General features: G+C 45.4%; 1 protein-coding gene across 2 annotated transcripts in view; it reads left to right on the forward strand.

Moving 5' to 3' along the window:
* The window catches only part of GALC (galactosylceramidase), a 121,147-nt gene that overhangs the window by 84,935 nt on the left and 16,822 nt on the right, over window positions 1–19,390 (forward strand). For both annotated transcript variants that reach the window (XM_033953034.1, XM_033953035.1), the window contains exons 15-16: window positions 5,873–6,036; window positions 14,932–15,008. In XM_033953034.1, coding sequence (XP_033808925.1) covers window positions 5,873–6,036; window positions 14,932–15,008 — 241 coding nt within the window. The remainder of the gene's footprint in view (window positions 1–5,872; window positions 6,037–14,931; window positions 15,009–19,390) is intronic.

A 19,390-nucleotide genomic window follows, 5' to 3' on the forward strand; every position in this document is an offset into this window, starting at 1 on the left:
GACCTCGACAACCGACGAGGACGAACGGGGGAGGGCGGCGATGCCCATGCGGCAAGCCTCGCTTACTGATATGCCGCCATTAGAGCCCATTACGCCTCCGCGCCAACATGGGACCAGACCTCCGATCGATAATCAAAGCCCTGGGCATAGTCAGGAAGAGTTCTTCCGCACTCCTTACCAGACTTGGGTAGCATCGCAAGAACCTGCATCGCAACCCCTGTTACGATCCACCGCTTCCAGCCCTATCCATCACTTGGGGGCCTCGGGAGACCATGCGATGCACAGACGATCCCGATCTCCGTCCCGCCACCGAGAGGGACATCGATCCAGACACTCATCCTGGCACTCTTCACGCCATTCGGAGGTGTCATCGCAGAAAAAACTGCAACGTATGGGATACCCCTCATCAGAGGTATCCCCACCGGAGGGACCGGAGTACGAGGAAACACCCGTACCCGACTCTCCTTGCCATTCCCCGATGTCCATGGACCCGGAGGCCTCTTCCTCCTCCAGCCCGTCTCACAAACCGACGCTGGCGGATCAATTGTCTTTCTCATCATTCCTCCGACAAATGGCGGATGATCTGGATGTGATTCTTGACACGGGCTCCCGATACTCCAAAGAGTATCTGGACACCATGCATTTACCTAACCCTCCAACGGAGTCGCTTCGGCTCCCTCTGCATAAATTGCTGGATCAGACCTTCATGCAGTGTTTCGAAACACCGTACTCCATACCGGCGATTCCCAGCAAACTCGATGCTCGATACTGCATCGTGCACCATAAAGGGTTCGAAGGCCCTCAACTCTCTCACCAATCCCTACTGGTCGAGTCCTCTCTTAAACGCTCTCATCCCTCTCAGGTCTACGCCTCTGTACCGCCGGGCCGAGAGGGGAGAACGATGGACAAATTTGGTAGAAAATTCTATCAAAACTCCATGATGGCGTCACGGGTGCTGAACTACAATTTCTTTTTCTCTTCCTACCTGGAGTTCTTCTTGCCGGTGCTCCGCAAGTTCACTCCCTTCATAGACACCCAAGCTCGATTCGAGTTCGAGGAAGTGGTAGCCTCCCTCTCCCAGTTACGCCTCCAGCTGATGCAATCCTCCTTCGATGCATTCGAACTCTCGGCACGTGCTGCCGCAAGCGCGGTAGCCATGCGCCGCCTGGCATGGCTCCGTACAATCGATATGGATCCCAACCTCCAAGACAGACTCGCCAACGTACCATGTGCGGGAGCTGATCTGTTCGATGAGTCTATCGAAACTGTTACCAAAAAGCTGTCGGATCACGAAAAATCCTTTCAATCCATCCTGCGGCCCAAACCCAAACCTCAACAGTCTCGACCTTCCAGGCCACCCCTGATTTACCAGCGGCGTTACATGCCCCGACAAACTCCTGCTGCGAGACAACCTGCGAAGAGACAACCTCCCCAGAAGTCTCAGCAAAAACCCCAGCCACCGGCTGCACCTAAGGCTACCCAGCCCTTTTGACTCCCTTCCTGGGAGCATAACCGACACCGTTCTGCACCCCTCAACCTCTCCCATAGGGGGCCGCCTCCATCTTTTCTACCATCGATGGGAGGCCATAACCACGGACCTATGGGTCCTTACCATCATAAGAGACGGATACTCTCTTCACTTCCATCGGGTCCCCCCGGACCATCCTCCAAGAGAGTATCCTTCAAGCTCGACACAGACCGCCCTTCTTCTTCAGGAAGTCCAAACCTTACTTCAGCTTCGGGCCGTCGAGCCGGTCCCGTCAGACCAATTGAACCGAGGGTTTTACTCCCGGTACTTCCTCGTCCCGAAGAAAACGGGCGACCTGCGACCCATTCTGGACCTTCGGGCCCTCAACAAGTTTCTGGTCAAAGAGAAGTTTCGTATGCTTCTCTATACCCCCTCCTCGAGCAGAACGACTGGTTATGCTCCCTGGATCTCAAGGAGGCCTACACTCACATCCCCATTCACCCGGCCTCCCGAAAGTTCCTCAGATTTCGGGTGGGAAATCTGCATCTACAGTACCAAGTGCTACCATTCGGCCTCTCTTCGTCCCCCAGAGTCTTCACAAAGTGCCTGGTGGTAGTGGCCGCGGCACTCCGGGACAGGGGTCTACAGGTGTTCCCATACCTCGACGACTGGCTCATCAAGGCCCCGTCAGCCCCAGAGGTCACTTCGGCGGTCTCGGCTACAACCTACCTCCTCCAGAACTTGGGCTTCGAGATCAACTTTTCCAAGTCTCACCTACAACCCACCCAGTCCCTCCCCTTCATCGGGGCAGTCCTGGACACCAGTCGACTCCGAGCATTCCTGCCTCTTCAACGCATGGAGGCTCTTCTTCATCTCTGCCAGTCGGTGTCTACTCGCCAAACCCTACCGGCGAGACAACTGATGGTGCTCCTGGGCCACATGGCCTCCACAGTACATGTGACACCCTTTGCCAGACTCCATCTCAGAATCCCCCAGTGGACCCTGGCATCACAGTGGAATCAGACGTCCGATCCACTAACCAAACACATCGTAGTCACACCTGCTCTTCGGCAGTCTCTACTTTGGTGGATGACCTCTTCGAATCTATCCAGAGGTTTGCTGTTGCACTCTCCCCCCCATCAGAAAGTTCTCACAACCGATTCGTCGAACTATGCATGGGGGGCCCACCTGGATGGTCTCCGCACCCAAGGATTCTGGACCAGTGCGGACAGACTACATCAAATCAATCTACTGGAGCTCAGAGCCATCTTCAATGCTCTCCAAGCTTTCCAACACCTACTTCACAACATGGTGATCCTCATTCGCACAGACAATCAGGCCGCCATGTATTATATCAACAAGCAAGGAGGCACGGGCTCGGCCCTCCTTTGCCAGGAAGCTCTACGAATCTGGGACTGGGCGGTTCGCCACAACGCCCTCCTCAGAGCTGTCTACATTCAGGGGAAGAACAACGTCTTAGCAGACAACCTAAGTCGTCTTCTACAACCTCACGAATGGACTCTCCATTCCAACCCCCTTCACCAAATCTTCACACAGTGGGGGACGCCTCAGATAGACCTCTTTGCGGCTCCCCACAACTCCAAACTGCCTCAGTTTTGCTCCAGGATCTACACTCCTCATCGCCTCGAGGCAGATGCTTTTCTACTGGACTGGGGGAAATGATTTCTATATGCGTTCCCACCATTCCCGCTGATCCAGAAGACTCTGGTCAAGCTGAAACTCGAACAGGCCACCATGATTCTAATAGCTCCTCGGTGGCCCAGACAACCTTGGTTCTCCCTTCTACTTCAACTCAGCAGCAGGGAACCTGTACCACTTCCAGTGTTTCCTTCACTACTTACTCAACATCAAGGATCACTGCTTCATCCCAACCTGCAGTCTCTCCACCTGACAGCTTGGTTCCTCTCAACGTAACCCCTCACCAATTCTCACAAGAAGTGAGGGAGATCTTGGAGGCTTCCAGGAAGCCCGCCACTCGGCAATGCTACTCCCAGAAATGGACTAGATTCTCCTCATGGTGTGTTTCTAAATCAAAGGAACCTCAGCGAGCTTCCTTATCCTCTGTGCTGGACTATCTCCTACACCTATCTCAATCTGGGCTCAAGTCTACATCCATACGAGTCCACCTGAGCGCTATTGCAGCTTTCCACCAGCCTCTACAAGGGAAACCCCTCTCGGCCCATCCGGTGGTCGCCAGATTTATGAAAGGGCTCTTTCATGTTAACCCTCCTCTCAAACCACCCCCAGTAGTTTGGGATCTCAATGTAGTCCTTTCCCATCTCATGAAGCCCCCGTTTGAACCACTCAACAGGGCTCCTCTTAAGTATCTCACCTGGAAAGTGCTTTTTCTTGTAGCCCTTACGTCTGCTCGCAGAGTCAGCGAACTCCAGGCATTGATGGCGGACCCACCATTCACAGTATTTCATCACGACAAGGTGGTCCTCCGCACTCACCCGAAATTTCTGCCTAAAGTGGTCTCCGAATTTCATCTCAACCAATCCATTGTACTTCCAGTATTCTTTCCTAAGCCCCATTCTCACCACGGAGAATCGGCCCTTCACACTCTAGACTGTAAACGTGCTTTGGCTTTCTACCTGGATCGTACCAAGCCACACAGAACCACCCCCCCAACTTTTTGTCTCCTTCGATCCTAATAAGTTGGGAAGACCCGTATCAAAGCGCACCATCTCTAATTGGATGGCGGCTTGTATCTCTTTCTGCTATGCCCAGGCTGGATTATCACTTCCTTGTAAGGTCACAGCCCATAAGGTCAGAGCAATGGCAGCCTCAGTAGCATTCCTCAGATCAACACCAATTGAGGAGATTTGTAAGGCTGCCACTTGGTCCTCGGTTCACACTTTCACCTCACATTATTGTCTGGATACTTTCTCCAGACGGGATGGACAGTTTGGCCAAACAGTGTTGAAAAATTTATTCTCTTAAGTCGCCAACTCCCCCTCCATCCCACTGAGGTTAGCTTGGAGGTCACCCACTAGTGAGAATACCTGCCTGCTTGTCCTGGGATAAAGCAATGTTACTTACCGTAACAGTTGTTATCCAGGGACAGCAGGCAGCTATTCTCACGTCCCACCCACCTCCCCTGGGTTGGCTTCTCAGGCTAGCTACCTGAACTGAGGAGACATGCCCGGCTCTCCGGGCGGGAAGGCACCGGCGCATGCGCGGTGCGGGCATCTCGAAACTTTTAAGTTTCTACAAGCAACACGTGCTTGTGAGACGTCCGTATCGGGCTCTGTCTGATGACATCACCCACTAGTGAGAATAGCTGCCTGCTGTCCCTGGATAACAACTGTTACGGTAAGTAACATTGCTTTCTTATGTTCTTAATACATGTCCCTACTAATGTTTCTTTTGCGGCGAGAAGCACGTCCTGTAGGCAATCAGCCGATGCCAGCGCCTCTCCTTCTCTCCAGCCCTCTTCCCTGCTGGCACTCCCTCCCCCCCCACTGGCGTCTTTGGACCCATCTGAAGGGCCTTCTCGCGCGGATGTTGACATGATGACATCGTGCATGCACGTGATGTCATGGCGACGCCTGCGCACTTCAGGTTCCTCGAGCTGCAGCCTTACTTTAGTTAACAGGAAGAGGCGGTCAGAGCCCATCTTATATCTTAGTAATTGTCTGACTGAGTGGTTCAGATAATCAAGATAATTCACATATAATATATTCCACTCTATTGTAGGGGAATACCTTTATTAAACACCGATTCACATTTCAGGGAAAATAGGCGTCTGAGGTTGGAGCTATATGTCTAATCTTCTCATGGGCTAGTTTGTCTAGCATATTTGAATTGAACAACTCTGCTCCTACCATTCAGTCATTGGCCAAAACCCCTTTTTCCGTACTTTTAATTTTTTTTTCTTTATTTTCCTTATCCTTTCTCAATTATACAGCAAGAAACCCCCAACAATTTGAAAATGCCAACAAACTGAAATTGTCACTTAGCTTGTTTTTTTTTTAAAATACGATTAAACCTTCCTCCGTGCCGTTCAATATACAGCAAGGGCCGACGCGGATGGCGTTTTGCTGAACTTTAGCTATTTCTTCTGCTGCCAGATAATCAGGCATGTAACATTTGCATTGCTATACTCTTGTCGGTAGTTTCGGTACATATAGGCCATGTAATTCGAAAACTCGATAAAATTATTGAAATGAAAATGGGCCGGGAGGAGGTCAAGAGCTGCTGCTTTCTTCCAAGGGGAAAACAAAAAGCCCCAATGGAGCAGAGCCACAAATAGGTGGTGCAGAATGACCTCGGTAAAATTGAACCCCTTTGCCTTGGGAAATGCGGGAGGGAGGGGGATGCTTTGGTGCATTCAGATCCCACTGTTTTCATCGTAGATTGATGTCAGTGTTTCCTCTCCAGGACCAACATGACTGTGACGTGTGACATCTACATAGAGACCCCTGAGACCGGTGGCGTCTTTGTCGCTGGCAGGGTTGACAAAGGTGGGAGTCCAGCCCGAGGCGCCAAGGGCCTGTTCTTCTGGGTGTTTGCAGATGGCACCTACAGCGTGACAATTGACCTCTGTAAGTACCCGCTTCCTATTAACTGTTTGTCAGATCTCCTCTTTTTTTTACTTTTCTCGAAAGTGTTTGAAGGCTTATCTTTTTCAAAATGCATTTCAAAATTTATAATAGACATTCAAGTTCAATGTGTGAAGGGAGAATTCTATGTTCTATAGATCAAACTTTTTTTTTTCTTGTAATATGTAAACTGATTGCTAGGAATGATTGCGAAGGGGATCACGAACAGATTGGAGAGGGTTATTATGCCGCTGTACCGGGCCATGGTGCACCCTCACCTGGAGTACTGCGTCCAGCACTGGTCGCCGTACATGAAGAAGGACACGGTACTACTTGAAAGGGTCCAGAGAAGAGCGACTAAAATGGTTACGGAGCTGGAGGAGTTGCCGTACAGTGAGAGATTAGAGAAACTGGGCCTCTTCTTTCTTGAAAAGAGGAGACTGAGAGGGGATATGATCGAGACATTCAAGATAATGAAGGGAATAGACTTAGTAGATAAAGACAGGTTGTTCACCCTCTCCAAGGTAGAGAGAACGAGAGGGCACTCTCTAAAGTTGAAAGGGGATAGATTCCGAACAAACGTAAGGAAGTTCTTCTTCACCCAGAGAATGGTAGAAAACTGGAACGCTCTTCCGGAGGCTGTTATAGGGGAAAACTCCCTCTAGGGATTCAAGACAAAGTTGGACAAGTTCCTTCTCAACTGGAAAGTACAAAGGTGAGGCTGGGCTCATTTAGAGCACTGGTCTTTGAACTGCTGCAGAACGGGACCTAGGAGTAATCATTAGTGAAGATATGAAGACTGCCAATCAAGTAGAGAAAGCTTCATCCAAGGCTAGGCAAATGCTGGGATGCATCCGAATAAGTTTTGTCAGCCGGAAGCCCGAAGTTGTAATGCCGTTGTACAGGTCCATGGTGAGACCTCATGTGGAATATTGTGTTCAAATTTGGAGGCCACATTATCAAAAGGATGTGCTGAGAGTGGAGTCGGTTCAGCGAATGGCCACCAGGATGGTCTCGGGACTCAAGGATCTCCCATATTAGGAACGTCTGGGTAAGTTGCAACTATACTCTCTCGAGGAACGCAGAGAGAGGGGAGATATGATACAGATGTTCAAATATGTTACTGGCCATATTGAGGTAGAAGAAGACATCGTTTTTTCTTACAGGACCTACGGCAACGAGGGCATCAGTTGAAACTCAGGGGTGGGAGATTTCATAGCAACACTAGGAAGTATTTCTTCACCGAAAGGGTGGTCGATCGTTGGAATGATCTTCCACTTCAGGTAATTGAGGCAAGCAATTGAGTGCTCGATTTTAAGAAAAAAACGGGATAAGCATGTGGGTTCACTTTGAGGAAGTGCTTGGGGGGGTGGGGGTGGTCCTTAGAGTGGGCAGACTTGTTGGGCTGGTGGCCCTTTTCTGCCATCATATTCTATGTTAGGGGTCGCCGCGTGAGCGGACTTCTGGGCACGATGGACCACCAGTCTGACCCAGTAGGGGCAATTCTTATGTTCTTTATGTTGATTGTTTTAATTAAAAAATGTATATACTGTATAATACCTACATGGTTTACATAGAAATATACATAAAAATTGAACATTACATACATGCCCAGTGAAAAGAAGGGAAAACACTTACCCCTCCTTTTACGAACGCATTGCGCTGCCCAGCCTTGTGGTTCAGTATCCCCGGTGAGAACCACCTCCTACTGGGATCCAGCTGTGAACAGCATGCGGCAGAACCACACGAGCTGCTTAGCGGAACAAACCGCTCTTAGGGTTCTTACTAATGCTCGGAGATATGATTACGTTTCTCCATGATTTAAGGAGTATCATTGGCTTCCTATTAAATCATTTAATGCTTAAAGCTTTAACGTTAGCATTTAAAGTACTACATAGTGGGCAACCTGACTATCTAGCAAAATTGCTTGTTCCATATAAACCTACTCGTATGTTACGTTCTTCCACCTCCAAATCGGTTGGCCTTACCACCGGTTCATCTGGTTAAGACCAGTGTCTCGCAGACTTTGTTGAGCCACGGCACATGAAACGTAGAGGCCGCGGCTCGAAGCCTCCGGAAGTGCGCGGACGTCTTGTGCATGAGCGGACGGGCCCTGAACTGCCAGTGGGGTGGCGGGGGGGGGGGGGTGTTTGCCTGTAGGGAACATGCATGGAGAGAATGAGAGGCGATGGTGCCGGCTGATTGCCAAACTAGCATATCGTCAGGACTTATATTAAGAATTGTCTTCAATATATGTAAACTCATTCGCAACTAAGCTCTCAGATGCTTGCGCTGATGAATCATAAAATTTCGTGAAATTTTTTAAATCAGCTGTTGCAGGAAAGGAGTATCTTTCATCGAGCTTTTTGCATGCAATTTTTAACTTAATAAAGTGCTAAATGCTTTGTGCAAAAAACTTATATAAAGTGCTTAATGCAAAATCTGAAGTAACAGGAACCTGCACTTATCTTTTTGTTACTGCTTTTTTGCCGGTATCGCTGCTACTTGAATGTGTAGCTCTTTTCTGGCCCAACGGGACCCGTTTCGCCTTCTTAACGGCTTCTTCAGGGGTCTACGTATACGCTACAACAAATACATAAATGTCAGTTGTATAATATCAAAACTTACACTATATTTCAGACAATTCATGAAACATTAAACGTAGTTAAACATAGAAACATAGAAGATGACGGCAGAAAAGGGCTACAGCCCATCAAGTCTTCCCACCCTGCTTACCCACCCCCTGTCTATGCCCTAATGACCCAATTTCCTTATCTTGACCCTCGTAGGGATCCCACATGGGTATCCCATTTATTCTTAAAGTCTGGCACGCTGTCTGCCTCGATCACCTGCACTGGAAGCTTGTTCCAATGATCAACCACTCTCTCTGTGAAGAAATACTTTCTGGTGTCTGCAGCAGCCACTCTCTCCTCCTCTCCCTATTGGCTAAGGCTCTTAACATTTGCATCTCCTCTTCCTATAGGCTAAGGCTCTTTACACCTGCATTGTGATGTCATAGAACTTTCTGATTATAGAAACATAGAAACATGATGGCAGATAAAGGCCAAATGACCCATCATAGAAACATAGAAGATGATGGCAGAAAAGGGCTACAGCCCATCAAGTCTGCCCACTCTGCTTACCCACCCCCTGTCTATGCCCTAATGACCCAATTTCCTTAACTTGACCCTCGTAGGGATCCCACGTGGGTATCCCATTTATTCTTAGTTACTCGCTGAACACCTAAGGGCTCCTTTTATCAAGCCGCGGTAGCGGTTTAACGTGCGCAATAGCGTGTGTTAAACCGCTGACCGCGCTAGCCGCTAGCGCCTGCCTTGAGCAGGCGGTAGTTTTTTGGGCCAGCGCGGGGGTTAGCGCGTGATTAAAAGTCTCGCGCGCTAATCCCGCTAGTGCGGCTTAATAAAAGGAGATCTTAGCTTCCGTTAAAAAGCAAAATGGCGCTGACAGCTGACGAGCGCCATGCATGCGCGCTTAAACTCTACCCTTCTCCAATCATTCATATCGTAGCGCATGCGCTGTAAATATTGTTATATTACCAAACTTTCTACAAGATTAAATCAAAAAAACAGATTAAAAAAAATTAGAAAAGCGAGCACCAGTCCACTGTGGTGTTAAGTCCTCCTGGTTTAAGGTGCCAAGTCTGAAGATCCAACGAGATTCCCTTTGTAATTTTCTCTGTCTGTCTCCACCGCGAATGTTCTGTACTTCTTTCTCAATGCAAAAACATTTTAAGCCTAAAAACTTATGCTTCATCTGTGTGCAATGCTTAACCAGAGGAGTGTTCTGTTTCTCACATTTTCAACTTGATTTGTGTTCCGTCATTCTTGTTTTAAATGGTCGTGTAGACATCCCCACGTACCATTTATTACATGGACAAGATATCGCATAAATAATGTGATTGGAGATGCATGTTAAAGAATGCCTTATTTCATATTTCTTCCCATCTACCGGGTTAATAAATTCCATCTGAGATATTGTAATTTTACAAATGTGGAGTGACGATGTTTCTCAAATGGACTTTATTTGAAAGTATCAAAGTTCCAAAGGCACACTAAAATCATCCACATAAAATAATTCCATCCACATAAAAGTAAATCATCCACATAAGAGCCTGGGGGTCCTATAAAGGTGAGTACGTGGGAAACAATTGTTTCCCACGTACTCACCTTTATAGGACCCCCAGGGACCCCTGAAGAAGACTTTTTGTCGAAACGCGGACCGTGTTGGGTCCTGTATCCCTAGCGGACTAGGTCCTTTAAGGCTTTTATGTGGATAACCTATTTTTATGTGGATGAATTTATTTTATGTGGATGAATTTATTTTATGTGGATGATTTCAGTGGACCTTTGGAACTTTGACACTTTCAAATAAAGTCCATTTAGAAACATCGTCACGCCACAGAGTTTTTTTTGGTTTTCTCTGGATTTTCTTCTTTGTGGATATTTTGGGGTCAATTCCTTTTGTTTTTTGCTACTTAGGATTTTAAAGTGTTTGAGGCTTGAGCAGATGAGGACGGAGCTTAGGCATTGGTGGAATGAGGCATTATGACATCACTATCTGAGCTCTAGAATGTTGCAAACACAAGCAGTGTTTCACTTCCGGCTCACCACACAATCGTTTCCCACGTACTCACCTTTATAGGACCCCCAGGGACCCCTGAAGAAGACTTTTTGTCGAAACGCGGACCGTGTTGGGTCCTGTATCCCTAGCGGACTAGGTCCTTTAAGGCTCTTATGTGGATGATTTACTTTTATGTGGATGGAATTATTTTATGTGGATGATTTCAGTGTACCTTTGGAACTTTGATACTTTCAAATAAAGTCCATTTGGGAACATCGTCACTCCACAGAGTTTTTTTGGTGTTCTCTGGATTTTTTCTTTGTGGATATTTTGGGGTCAATTCCTTTTGTTTTTTGAATTTTACAAATGTTGCATTTTCCACATTTTTTTGGGGGGGGGGTAAAAATTTTATTGTTAATTATTTATTGATTTTCAAATCATATAATCAAGAATGACTTGTACAGAAAGCAAGATTAGTTATTCTACAATAAAGCAAGAAATACTTCAATATCATCAAAATCATTTATAACTAATATGCTCAAGTCCTCAAATTCCTTAGCGAGAACAAAAGAAAAAGAATTGGACAAAGTGTACATTCTTACATTTAGAATTAGCTAGAAGGCTGATTGCTGGGGCTTATGTTTTTTCTGTCTCCAACCGGGAGAGCGCTAAGAAAGAAGTCAACTGACTGGGCTCAAAGAAAACATATTTAACTGTTCGGTGATGCACTATACGCTTACAAGGATGTCGTAAATAGAAAGTAGCACCTAAAGATGTAACACCTGGCTTCAACATTAGAAATTCACAGCGACGCTTTTGGGTCTCTCGTGATAAATCAGGAAATATCTGCACTTTAAAGCCCATAAATTCTTTTATTATTTTATAAACTACAACAGTGTAGTACATTTGATTGAATACATAAAAATATTACAGAGATTACATCATTTTATACAATTAGTATATAGAACCATAACTCTACCCATCCACCCTTCTATCAATTATTAATGAAACAAAACAACTTTATTTATTACATTAATAAGAAGAATTAATAGCAATTTCTCAATTACCTCTCCCTCCCCCCCCCACCCCGGATGTGTAAGGAAAAACTTAGAGAAAAGTACATCAACCATTAATGTGAAGCAGCAAATAAAGCCAATGAACTCCATACTTTAGAGAGGGATAGATTCTTCAAACTTTCAAAACATATAAGAACAAGAGGGCATTCGGAAAAATTGGAAGGGGACAGATTCAAAACAAATGCTAGGAAGTTTTTCTTTACCCAGCGTGTGGTGGACACCTGGAATGCGCTTCCAGAGGACGTAATAGGACAGAGTATGGTACTGGAGTTCAAGAAAGGATTGGACAATTTCCTGCTGGAAAAGGGGATAGAGGGGTATGGATAGAGGATCACTGCACAGGTCCTGGACCTGTTGGGCCGCCGCGTGAGCGGACTGCTGGGCGCGATGGACCTCGGGTCTGACCCATTGCTTATGTTCTTAAATGAAACACTGGACCCGAAACATTTGCATTCATTCTTTCATATTGGTATGTATTACATACATTTGTCCACCAAAATGTGTAGTTTAATCTATCATGGCTTTTCCAAATTTTTCATCATCAATTGAACAGCTATTCCAGTCAAAACCAGGAAAAGGCGGCTTTTATATTTGTCAAGGGGAGGTTTAATATGTAACACAGTGCCACAAATGATGGCATTCCGCATTTTCCACATTTAAAAAAAACCAGCTGGTAATAACATTTCTATCTTTCAAATGACCAATATCGCAAACTGCTGGAGATAAAGGGCTCCTTTTATCAAGCCGCGCTAGCGGGGCTTGTCATCACGCGCTAACCCCCGTGCTGGCCTAAAAACTACCGCCTGCTCAAGAGAAGGCGCTAGCGGCTAGCACGGCTGGCGGTTTCACGCGCGGCTTGATTAAAAGGAGCCCAAAATGTCTTTCAAATTCTTATCACGGATTAGTTTGTACAATTTTCCAATTCTCTTTCATAATGTTTGAAATCTCATTACCTTGTTCTGAATACCGTAGGAAAACCAGACAAAAACTGCAGACAATGTACACGATGCAGGCAAGAATTTATTGTGCCAAAGTTAAAATGCAGTAATATAAAAAACCTTTTTACCAATCAAGAGACCCAACACGGTCCGTGTTTCGGACAACACGCCTTCGTCAGGGGTCCTAATGAATAAAAATACAATACTGAAATGTTCAATATTAAAAGAACTAAAATAACTAATAAAGAATAAAATAAAATGAGAGTGTTGTTGCCATGCCATGCCTGAAGGAGTGTGATAATAGAATATCAACAGGATGGATGATATTTATTAAGGGATCATAGTGCAAAACAAACTGACGCAAAATGGGAAATGGAAAAAAAAACAACATAAAAATATGTAAAGAGAACAACATGCAGTGAATCAAAAATTAATAAAAATAGAGTGGAGACAAAAATAAATAACAAGAAACAAAAGAAGTGAAAACAAAAAACGGAAAACGTGACACAGGAACAAAAGGTGAAACTCTATATCACCAGAGGTGCCAATTTGTGACATTGATTTGTGATGAGAGAGCACCTACCATGGTAAATAAGGTATACAATGTACCGCAAAAAATGAAGGTGACAACTATCATAAAAAACATAAAAACATAACATCAGATAAAATATAAAGCCTACCATGGTAAATAAGGTATAAAATGTACCGCAAAAAATGAAGGTGACAACTATCATAAAAAACATAAAAACATAACATCAGATAAAATATAAAGCCTACCATGGTAAATAAGGTATACAATGTACCGCAAAAAATGAAGGTAACAACAAATGCCTGTGTATTACACCAAGAGCCGCTGCCAAAAACCAAATCGCTCAAAAGCATTTTCTGGACCCCTGACGAAGGCGTGCTGTCCGAAACACGGACCGTGTTGGGTCTCTTGGTTGGTAAAAAGGTTTTTTATTACTGCATTTTAACTTTGGTACAATAAATTCTTGCCCGCATCGTGTACATTGTCTGCAGTTTTTGTTTGGTTTTCCCGTTTTGGTGTTTTTTCTGCAGATTCGGTTGGATTTCTTTTTTTTTTGTTGCTCTGAATACCGTAGCCCACAAGTAAGCATTCCGTCCGTATGGTCATCTTTACCTTGATCTCTTTTTTTTTTTTTGTAACAACCAATCTCTATGATAATATCTTGCACGCTTAAAAGCTTTTTTCAAAATATTCTTTGGATAACCTCATATTCCCCCCCCCCCTCTCTCCCCCAATTTCAGCATCAAGGATTTCGATTATTTAAATTTCTTTGTGGTGGAACAATTGCGTTTTAAATGTAAAAACTGAGAAAAATGGAAGGTTCCTTCTGATGACGGCTCCGGAAATCGAGAAACGTATTTCTGTCTGTAGGCTTAATGTGAACATCAAAATTGAAATGATCCTTTTCTTGAATATTCAGCAGATCCAAATAAACCAGTTCATAGTGAATTTAATATTAATATCACAGCTGTTTAACCAAATTGCAAACCTGTTAAGATCTTCATTGCCTTTCCATAACATCAGTACATCATCGATATACCGGAACCATCTAAACGCACAAACCTCAAATGGTGAAAATTTTATCCATGTGGATTGAAAATCTGCCATGTATAAATTGGCCCCCGAAGGGGCAAAAAACTGCCCCCGTGGCTACTCCCATCTTCTGTCTATAAAATTTATTGATATAAAGGCTGATTGGCTACAGGACGTGCCTCTCCTTCCCAGCGTCTCGCGGCACACCTGAAATCTCTGGAGGCACACAGTTTGCGATAAACCGGGTTAGACTAATGTCGACTCATAATTCTGCTTTTTTTTCCTGCTGTTCCAAATTTATGGAACTCTCTTCCGAATGAGATGTGTTTGTGAGCCTTCTCGTTTCAAATTTAGAGCTTTATTGAAGACTTATCTTTTTGGCGTGGCTTTCCCTTAATTATATTATTTTCAGGTTCTGTTGGATATTTTAACGCTTTTAATTTTTACTTTTGTTTTCTTAACGCTTTTAATTTTTACTTTTGTTTACTTAACCTTAGGGTAAGAGATCTCGCAGCAACTGTTAAGACATTTTTTTGTTTTCTTATGTTTTGTAGCCTGTTCTTTTAATCAGATCTTTTAATACTGGCGCTCTTTTCCTTTTCTTTAATTTTTGTAAACCGCACTGATGTTGTAGCGAAGAGCGCTATATACATACTAATAACATTGTTACTTTGACCCACCCCGTTCCCATGTCTGAAGCGAAGGTCGCAGCATCTAAATTAGTCCCCATCTTCTGTTGCAGTGAGAAAGGTTGTATTGAAGAAAGGATTGTCCGGAGTACGGGCCCGGGAGTGGCACACGCTGACGCTCCACATTTACGTGAGTAATACTGGCAGGGACTAGAGAATTACATGGGGAACTCATTTTCCCGTCCTGGCCCCATTCCTGCAAGCTCCGTCCTTATCTGTACAAGCCTCAAGCACTTTAAAATCATAAGCATTCAAGGCTTGTGCGGTTAAGGCAGAGCTTAAGGAATGGGGCAGGGGCAGTGACAAAACTTGCGGGGCAGGGCAGGAAATTGAGTTCCTGTGGGGATGGGGGAAAATTTGTCCCCGTGTCATTCTCTATACTGCACCACTCTAGAAATCAAAATGCAGTAAAAGTGAGCCAAGAATAAAACAATGAAGCCATTGTGACATCACTGATGAGGTTGGCTCTTATTGGTAGATTGAGCCATTATGATGTCACAATACCAGCTCTGGTTATCAGAGGCTGAGACTTTTCACACTATTTATTTATTCAATTTTCTATACTGTTTTCCCAAATAGAGAATGACAGGGGACAAATTATTTTTCCCCCGTCCCCGCAGGAACTCATTTTCCCGTCCTGTCCCCACGATTTCTTTTCCTGTCCCTGCTCCATTCCTGCAAGCTCCGTCCTTATCTGCACAAGCCTCAAACACTTTAAAATCATAAGCATTCGAGGCTTGTATGGTTAAGGCAGAGCTTACAGGAAAGGGGCAGGGGCAGTGACAAAACTCGAGGGTACGGGATGTAAAAATTGTGTTCTGACGGGGACAAATTTGTCCCCGTGCCATTCTCTAGCAGGGACCATGAAGGGTGAACTGTGTTTTTTTTTTTAACCTTTTCCTGTAAGCAGCGAGAGTGTATTCCACGTTGGAAGGAAATTGTGAATATCCTGGAAAGCAAACCCATTTGTGGGTCCTGATGACCAAAATTTGAGAACCTTGGGATTCCTCTAATCCCGAGGATCTCAAATTCTGGTCCTCGGGGGCCACAAATGGGTTTGCTTTCCAGGATATTCACAACGATTAATCATGGAATATATACGCATGGTCAAGTTACACATCTTGGCTATAGTAAAAGCTGGATCTACTTATTGTTTTCCGGCACCGGAGTTTGAAGGGGTATATTTTTATATATTTTTTTAAAGTGGCCACCAGAGAATTTTTGTTATCAATAAATAGAATTAAAACTTGCAGTTTACCTCGAAACTAAATAGTAACTGGAAAAATGTTGGTCCATTGCTCTTATTTCTCCACCTCGACATCCAGCCTGTGAAGAAAGTGAAGAGGTTTCAGTACAGCGACAGAAGCTGAAACTCTTTCCTCATTGGTGACCAGGTTATGCCAGGTCATGAGGGAGATTGAGCCAGGCTAGGTTTTACTCTCCAGTGCCTTGCCAGCCTGTTTTTTCTAGTCATGTGACCCTCTTAAAATCAGAACGGGCCACATTGGTGGAAGCAGTGGGAAATGAATTGGATAGGAAGGTCTGGCCATTATTTCTGACATGATGGCTGATAGCTGTGACTTCTCTACTGTTACTTGCTGTGGTGCTGCCACCTTGTGCCAGCGAGTGGTAAGAGCCTTTACAGCTGGTTTAAAATCTTACAGCCTGTATAATACCATGTTTCCCCCAAAATAAGACCTAGCATGATTTTTAAAGAGGCTCCTAATATAAGCTCTACCCCCAAAATAAGCCCTGGTTAAGATTGACCCCCTGAAGACCCCCCCCCTCCGAATGTCCCTGACATTAGTGCTGCCCAATTTGCTGAAAAAATTGGACTTGTTGATTCAGCATCCCCCACCCCCGGTGAGACCTGACATACCTCCGCTCTGAGGCATCCTAAAGCAACGGCAGCGCTCTGAACGGGCTGCTTCGTAGCCTTCCCCGCTGGGGCCTTCCCCCTGCCGCGTCACCGATGAAGGCCACAAAGCAGCCTCTTTAGAGCGCTGCCGTTTCCGCTGTTTTTGGAGACCTCGGAGGTACGGTATGTCAGTCTCACGGTGGGAGGGTTGGTGGGGTTCTGCTGCACAGGAGGAGGGGAGGGAAGGGAGGAAAGATGATGCACATGGACGGGGAAGAAAGAGGAAGAATTAGGGTGGAGGAGAGGAAGGGAGAGATGATTGTACATGAAAAAAAAATAAAACCTCCCCCGAAAATAAGCCCTAATGCGTTTTTTTGGACCAAAAATTAATATAAGACACTATCTTATTTTCGGGGAAACACGGTACACGGTTACAAAGATGAGCGTTGGCATTCCTGTTTCATGTCTTGCTATAAGGCAGGCACAGCACCTCGCAGACGAGGCAAATGAACAGGAAGGAGGAGTTTTACAGTAGTTGTAGGTGGGGGGAAGGGAATGGGACTTGTATACCGCCTATTCGCGGTTCCGCATTCAAAGCGGCGGGCAGTGGAGGATTTGGTGTCTTCTCCAGGGACACAAGGAGCAGCGCTGGGATTCGATCCCACACCCTCAGGGCGCTGAGGCAGCTGCTCTCCCACTAGGCCACTTCATTTTCTGCTTTGAAAGATGAGGTTGTGGTTATGTTTTTAGTGGGCCACTTTAAAGGAGGGGGGGGAGGGGAAATGTCCTGTCCGCTAAGAGTCTTTATATAAGAAAAAAGGCTCCGGCATTAATGAGGAGAAATTATTTTGGCCGCCGACGTTCGACTTTGTTAACGGGAAGATATCTCATGGAATTTTAAAACAACCATCCCCGATTCTTTTCAATGTTTATATGTCCTCCCTGAAACTCCTCCAACTATCCCCCGTGGAGACTCTTTACACCTACGCAGACGACATCCTTGTCCTCCTCGAGACCGATTCTAACCTCACCAACCTCTCTGATAACGTCTCTTCTTGTATAACGAATCTCCAATTCTGGGCGCTCACCGTTCAAATGAAACTATAACGAGACCAAAACAAAACTACTCTGGCTCGGCCCAAAATTAGATCAGCTACCCACCCTCATCCCACTATCCTCTGGCACCAAACTGCAGCTTGAGCGCACAAGCAAAGTTCTGGGAATCATCATCGACTCTACACTGTCCTTCAATGATCACCTCAACTCCTTAGTAAAAAAAATGCTTTTTCAAGTAAGATCCTGCTTCCACCAACAACACTTTCCTGTCCTCGTTCAATCCATTATTCTATCCAGACTGGATTACTGCAACTCCATCTACCTAAGCCTAACAAAGAAAAGTCTTCACAGACTTCAGCGGATTCAGAACACCGCGGCCAAACTAATCTACGCAAAAAAGCAAATCCGACCGCGTCTCTCCGCTTCTGTCTAAGCTTCACTGGCTCCCAGTTATCCTCAGGGTCAGCTACAAATGCGCCTGTCTAGCCTTCAAGTCTCTTCACGGCATCCTTCCTCCCCTCTTTCCACTATCTTTTTTTTTTTTTTTAATATTTAAATTTTTATTTCAAGTTTTTCAAATTATACAATGCACAATGAATCTCAAGCTGCAGACACAATAACATCAAAATCAACAGCTGCAAGAAATGCTCAAAAGTAAAGAATGCCCCTACCTCACACAAAATCACCCCCCCAAATTCCCCCCCATCCCCTTGCAATGCACAGCTTCCCATCTACAATTTCCCCGCTGAAATCCCCCCTCCCCGACCCTCGCTCCATCCAAGGAGCAGACCAGGCAGAAATAACTATCAAGACTCTACAGAGTGTTCAGTGAATCTCTAATTTTATCCCAGGTAAAAGACCTGGACAGGAATTTGTGACGCAGAGTAGCCACCGATATCTCCATGCGTCCGATAGACAGGAATCTCGTTATCCATGCCGATGGAGATGGGGCTGCAGTATTTTTCCAGTGATTCGCTATGAGACATTTAGCTGCAGCGAGACCCCAGCGCAACAATTTAGTTTGCCAGAGGTGTTCTTTCTCATTATAGAGCCCCAAAAGACACGATTGCGGCGTAACCCCCACCTGAACCCCCAACAGGTTAGACAGGGTAGTGGCAACAGCCTTCCAGAACGGTCCAATAGAATCACAGGCCCACCAAATATATAAAAAAGTACCCACCTGTTTCCCACAACGCCAACAGAGAGCTGGCGTCCCGGGAAACATTTTGTGTAAACGCTCAGGAGTATAGTACCATCTAGTGAGCACTTTGTATCCACGATCTTGGCTCTCCCCGAATCCTAACTCCACCAGATCCACTCAAAAATTCAAACTATCCTTCCCCTCTTTAAAAGGCATATCCCATACAGGCAAACCTGGAACATCCCTCCTCTTCAGGATCACCGAGCTGTGGAACAGCTTCACTGCCCCTCTTCGGAGTTCGACCTCCCTCCAACGCTTCCGAAAACATTTGAAAGCCTGGCTTTACGCTAAAATGTAACTACTCCCTCCCTCTCCATTATACTAAGTCCCCTCTTTCTTTCTTTTTTACTAAGCCCTTCTCCTTTCCATTGGAGTTCCTTTCTATATTAATTCCTGT

Source organism: Geotrypetes seraphini, chromosome 7 (genome assembly GCF_902459505.1).
Source record: "Geotrypetes seraphini chromosome 7, aGeoSer1.1, whole genome shotgun sequence".
Lineage (NCBI taxonomy): Eukaryota > Metazoa > Chordata > Amphibia > Gymnophiona > Dermophiidae > Geotrypetes > Geotrypetes seraphini.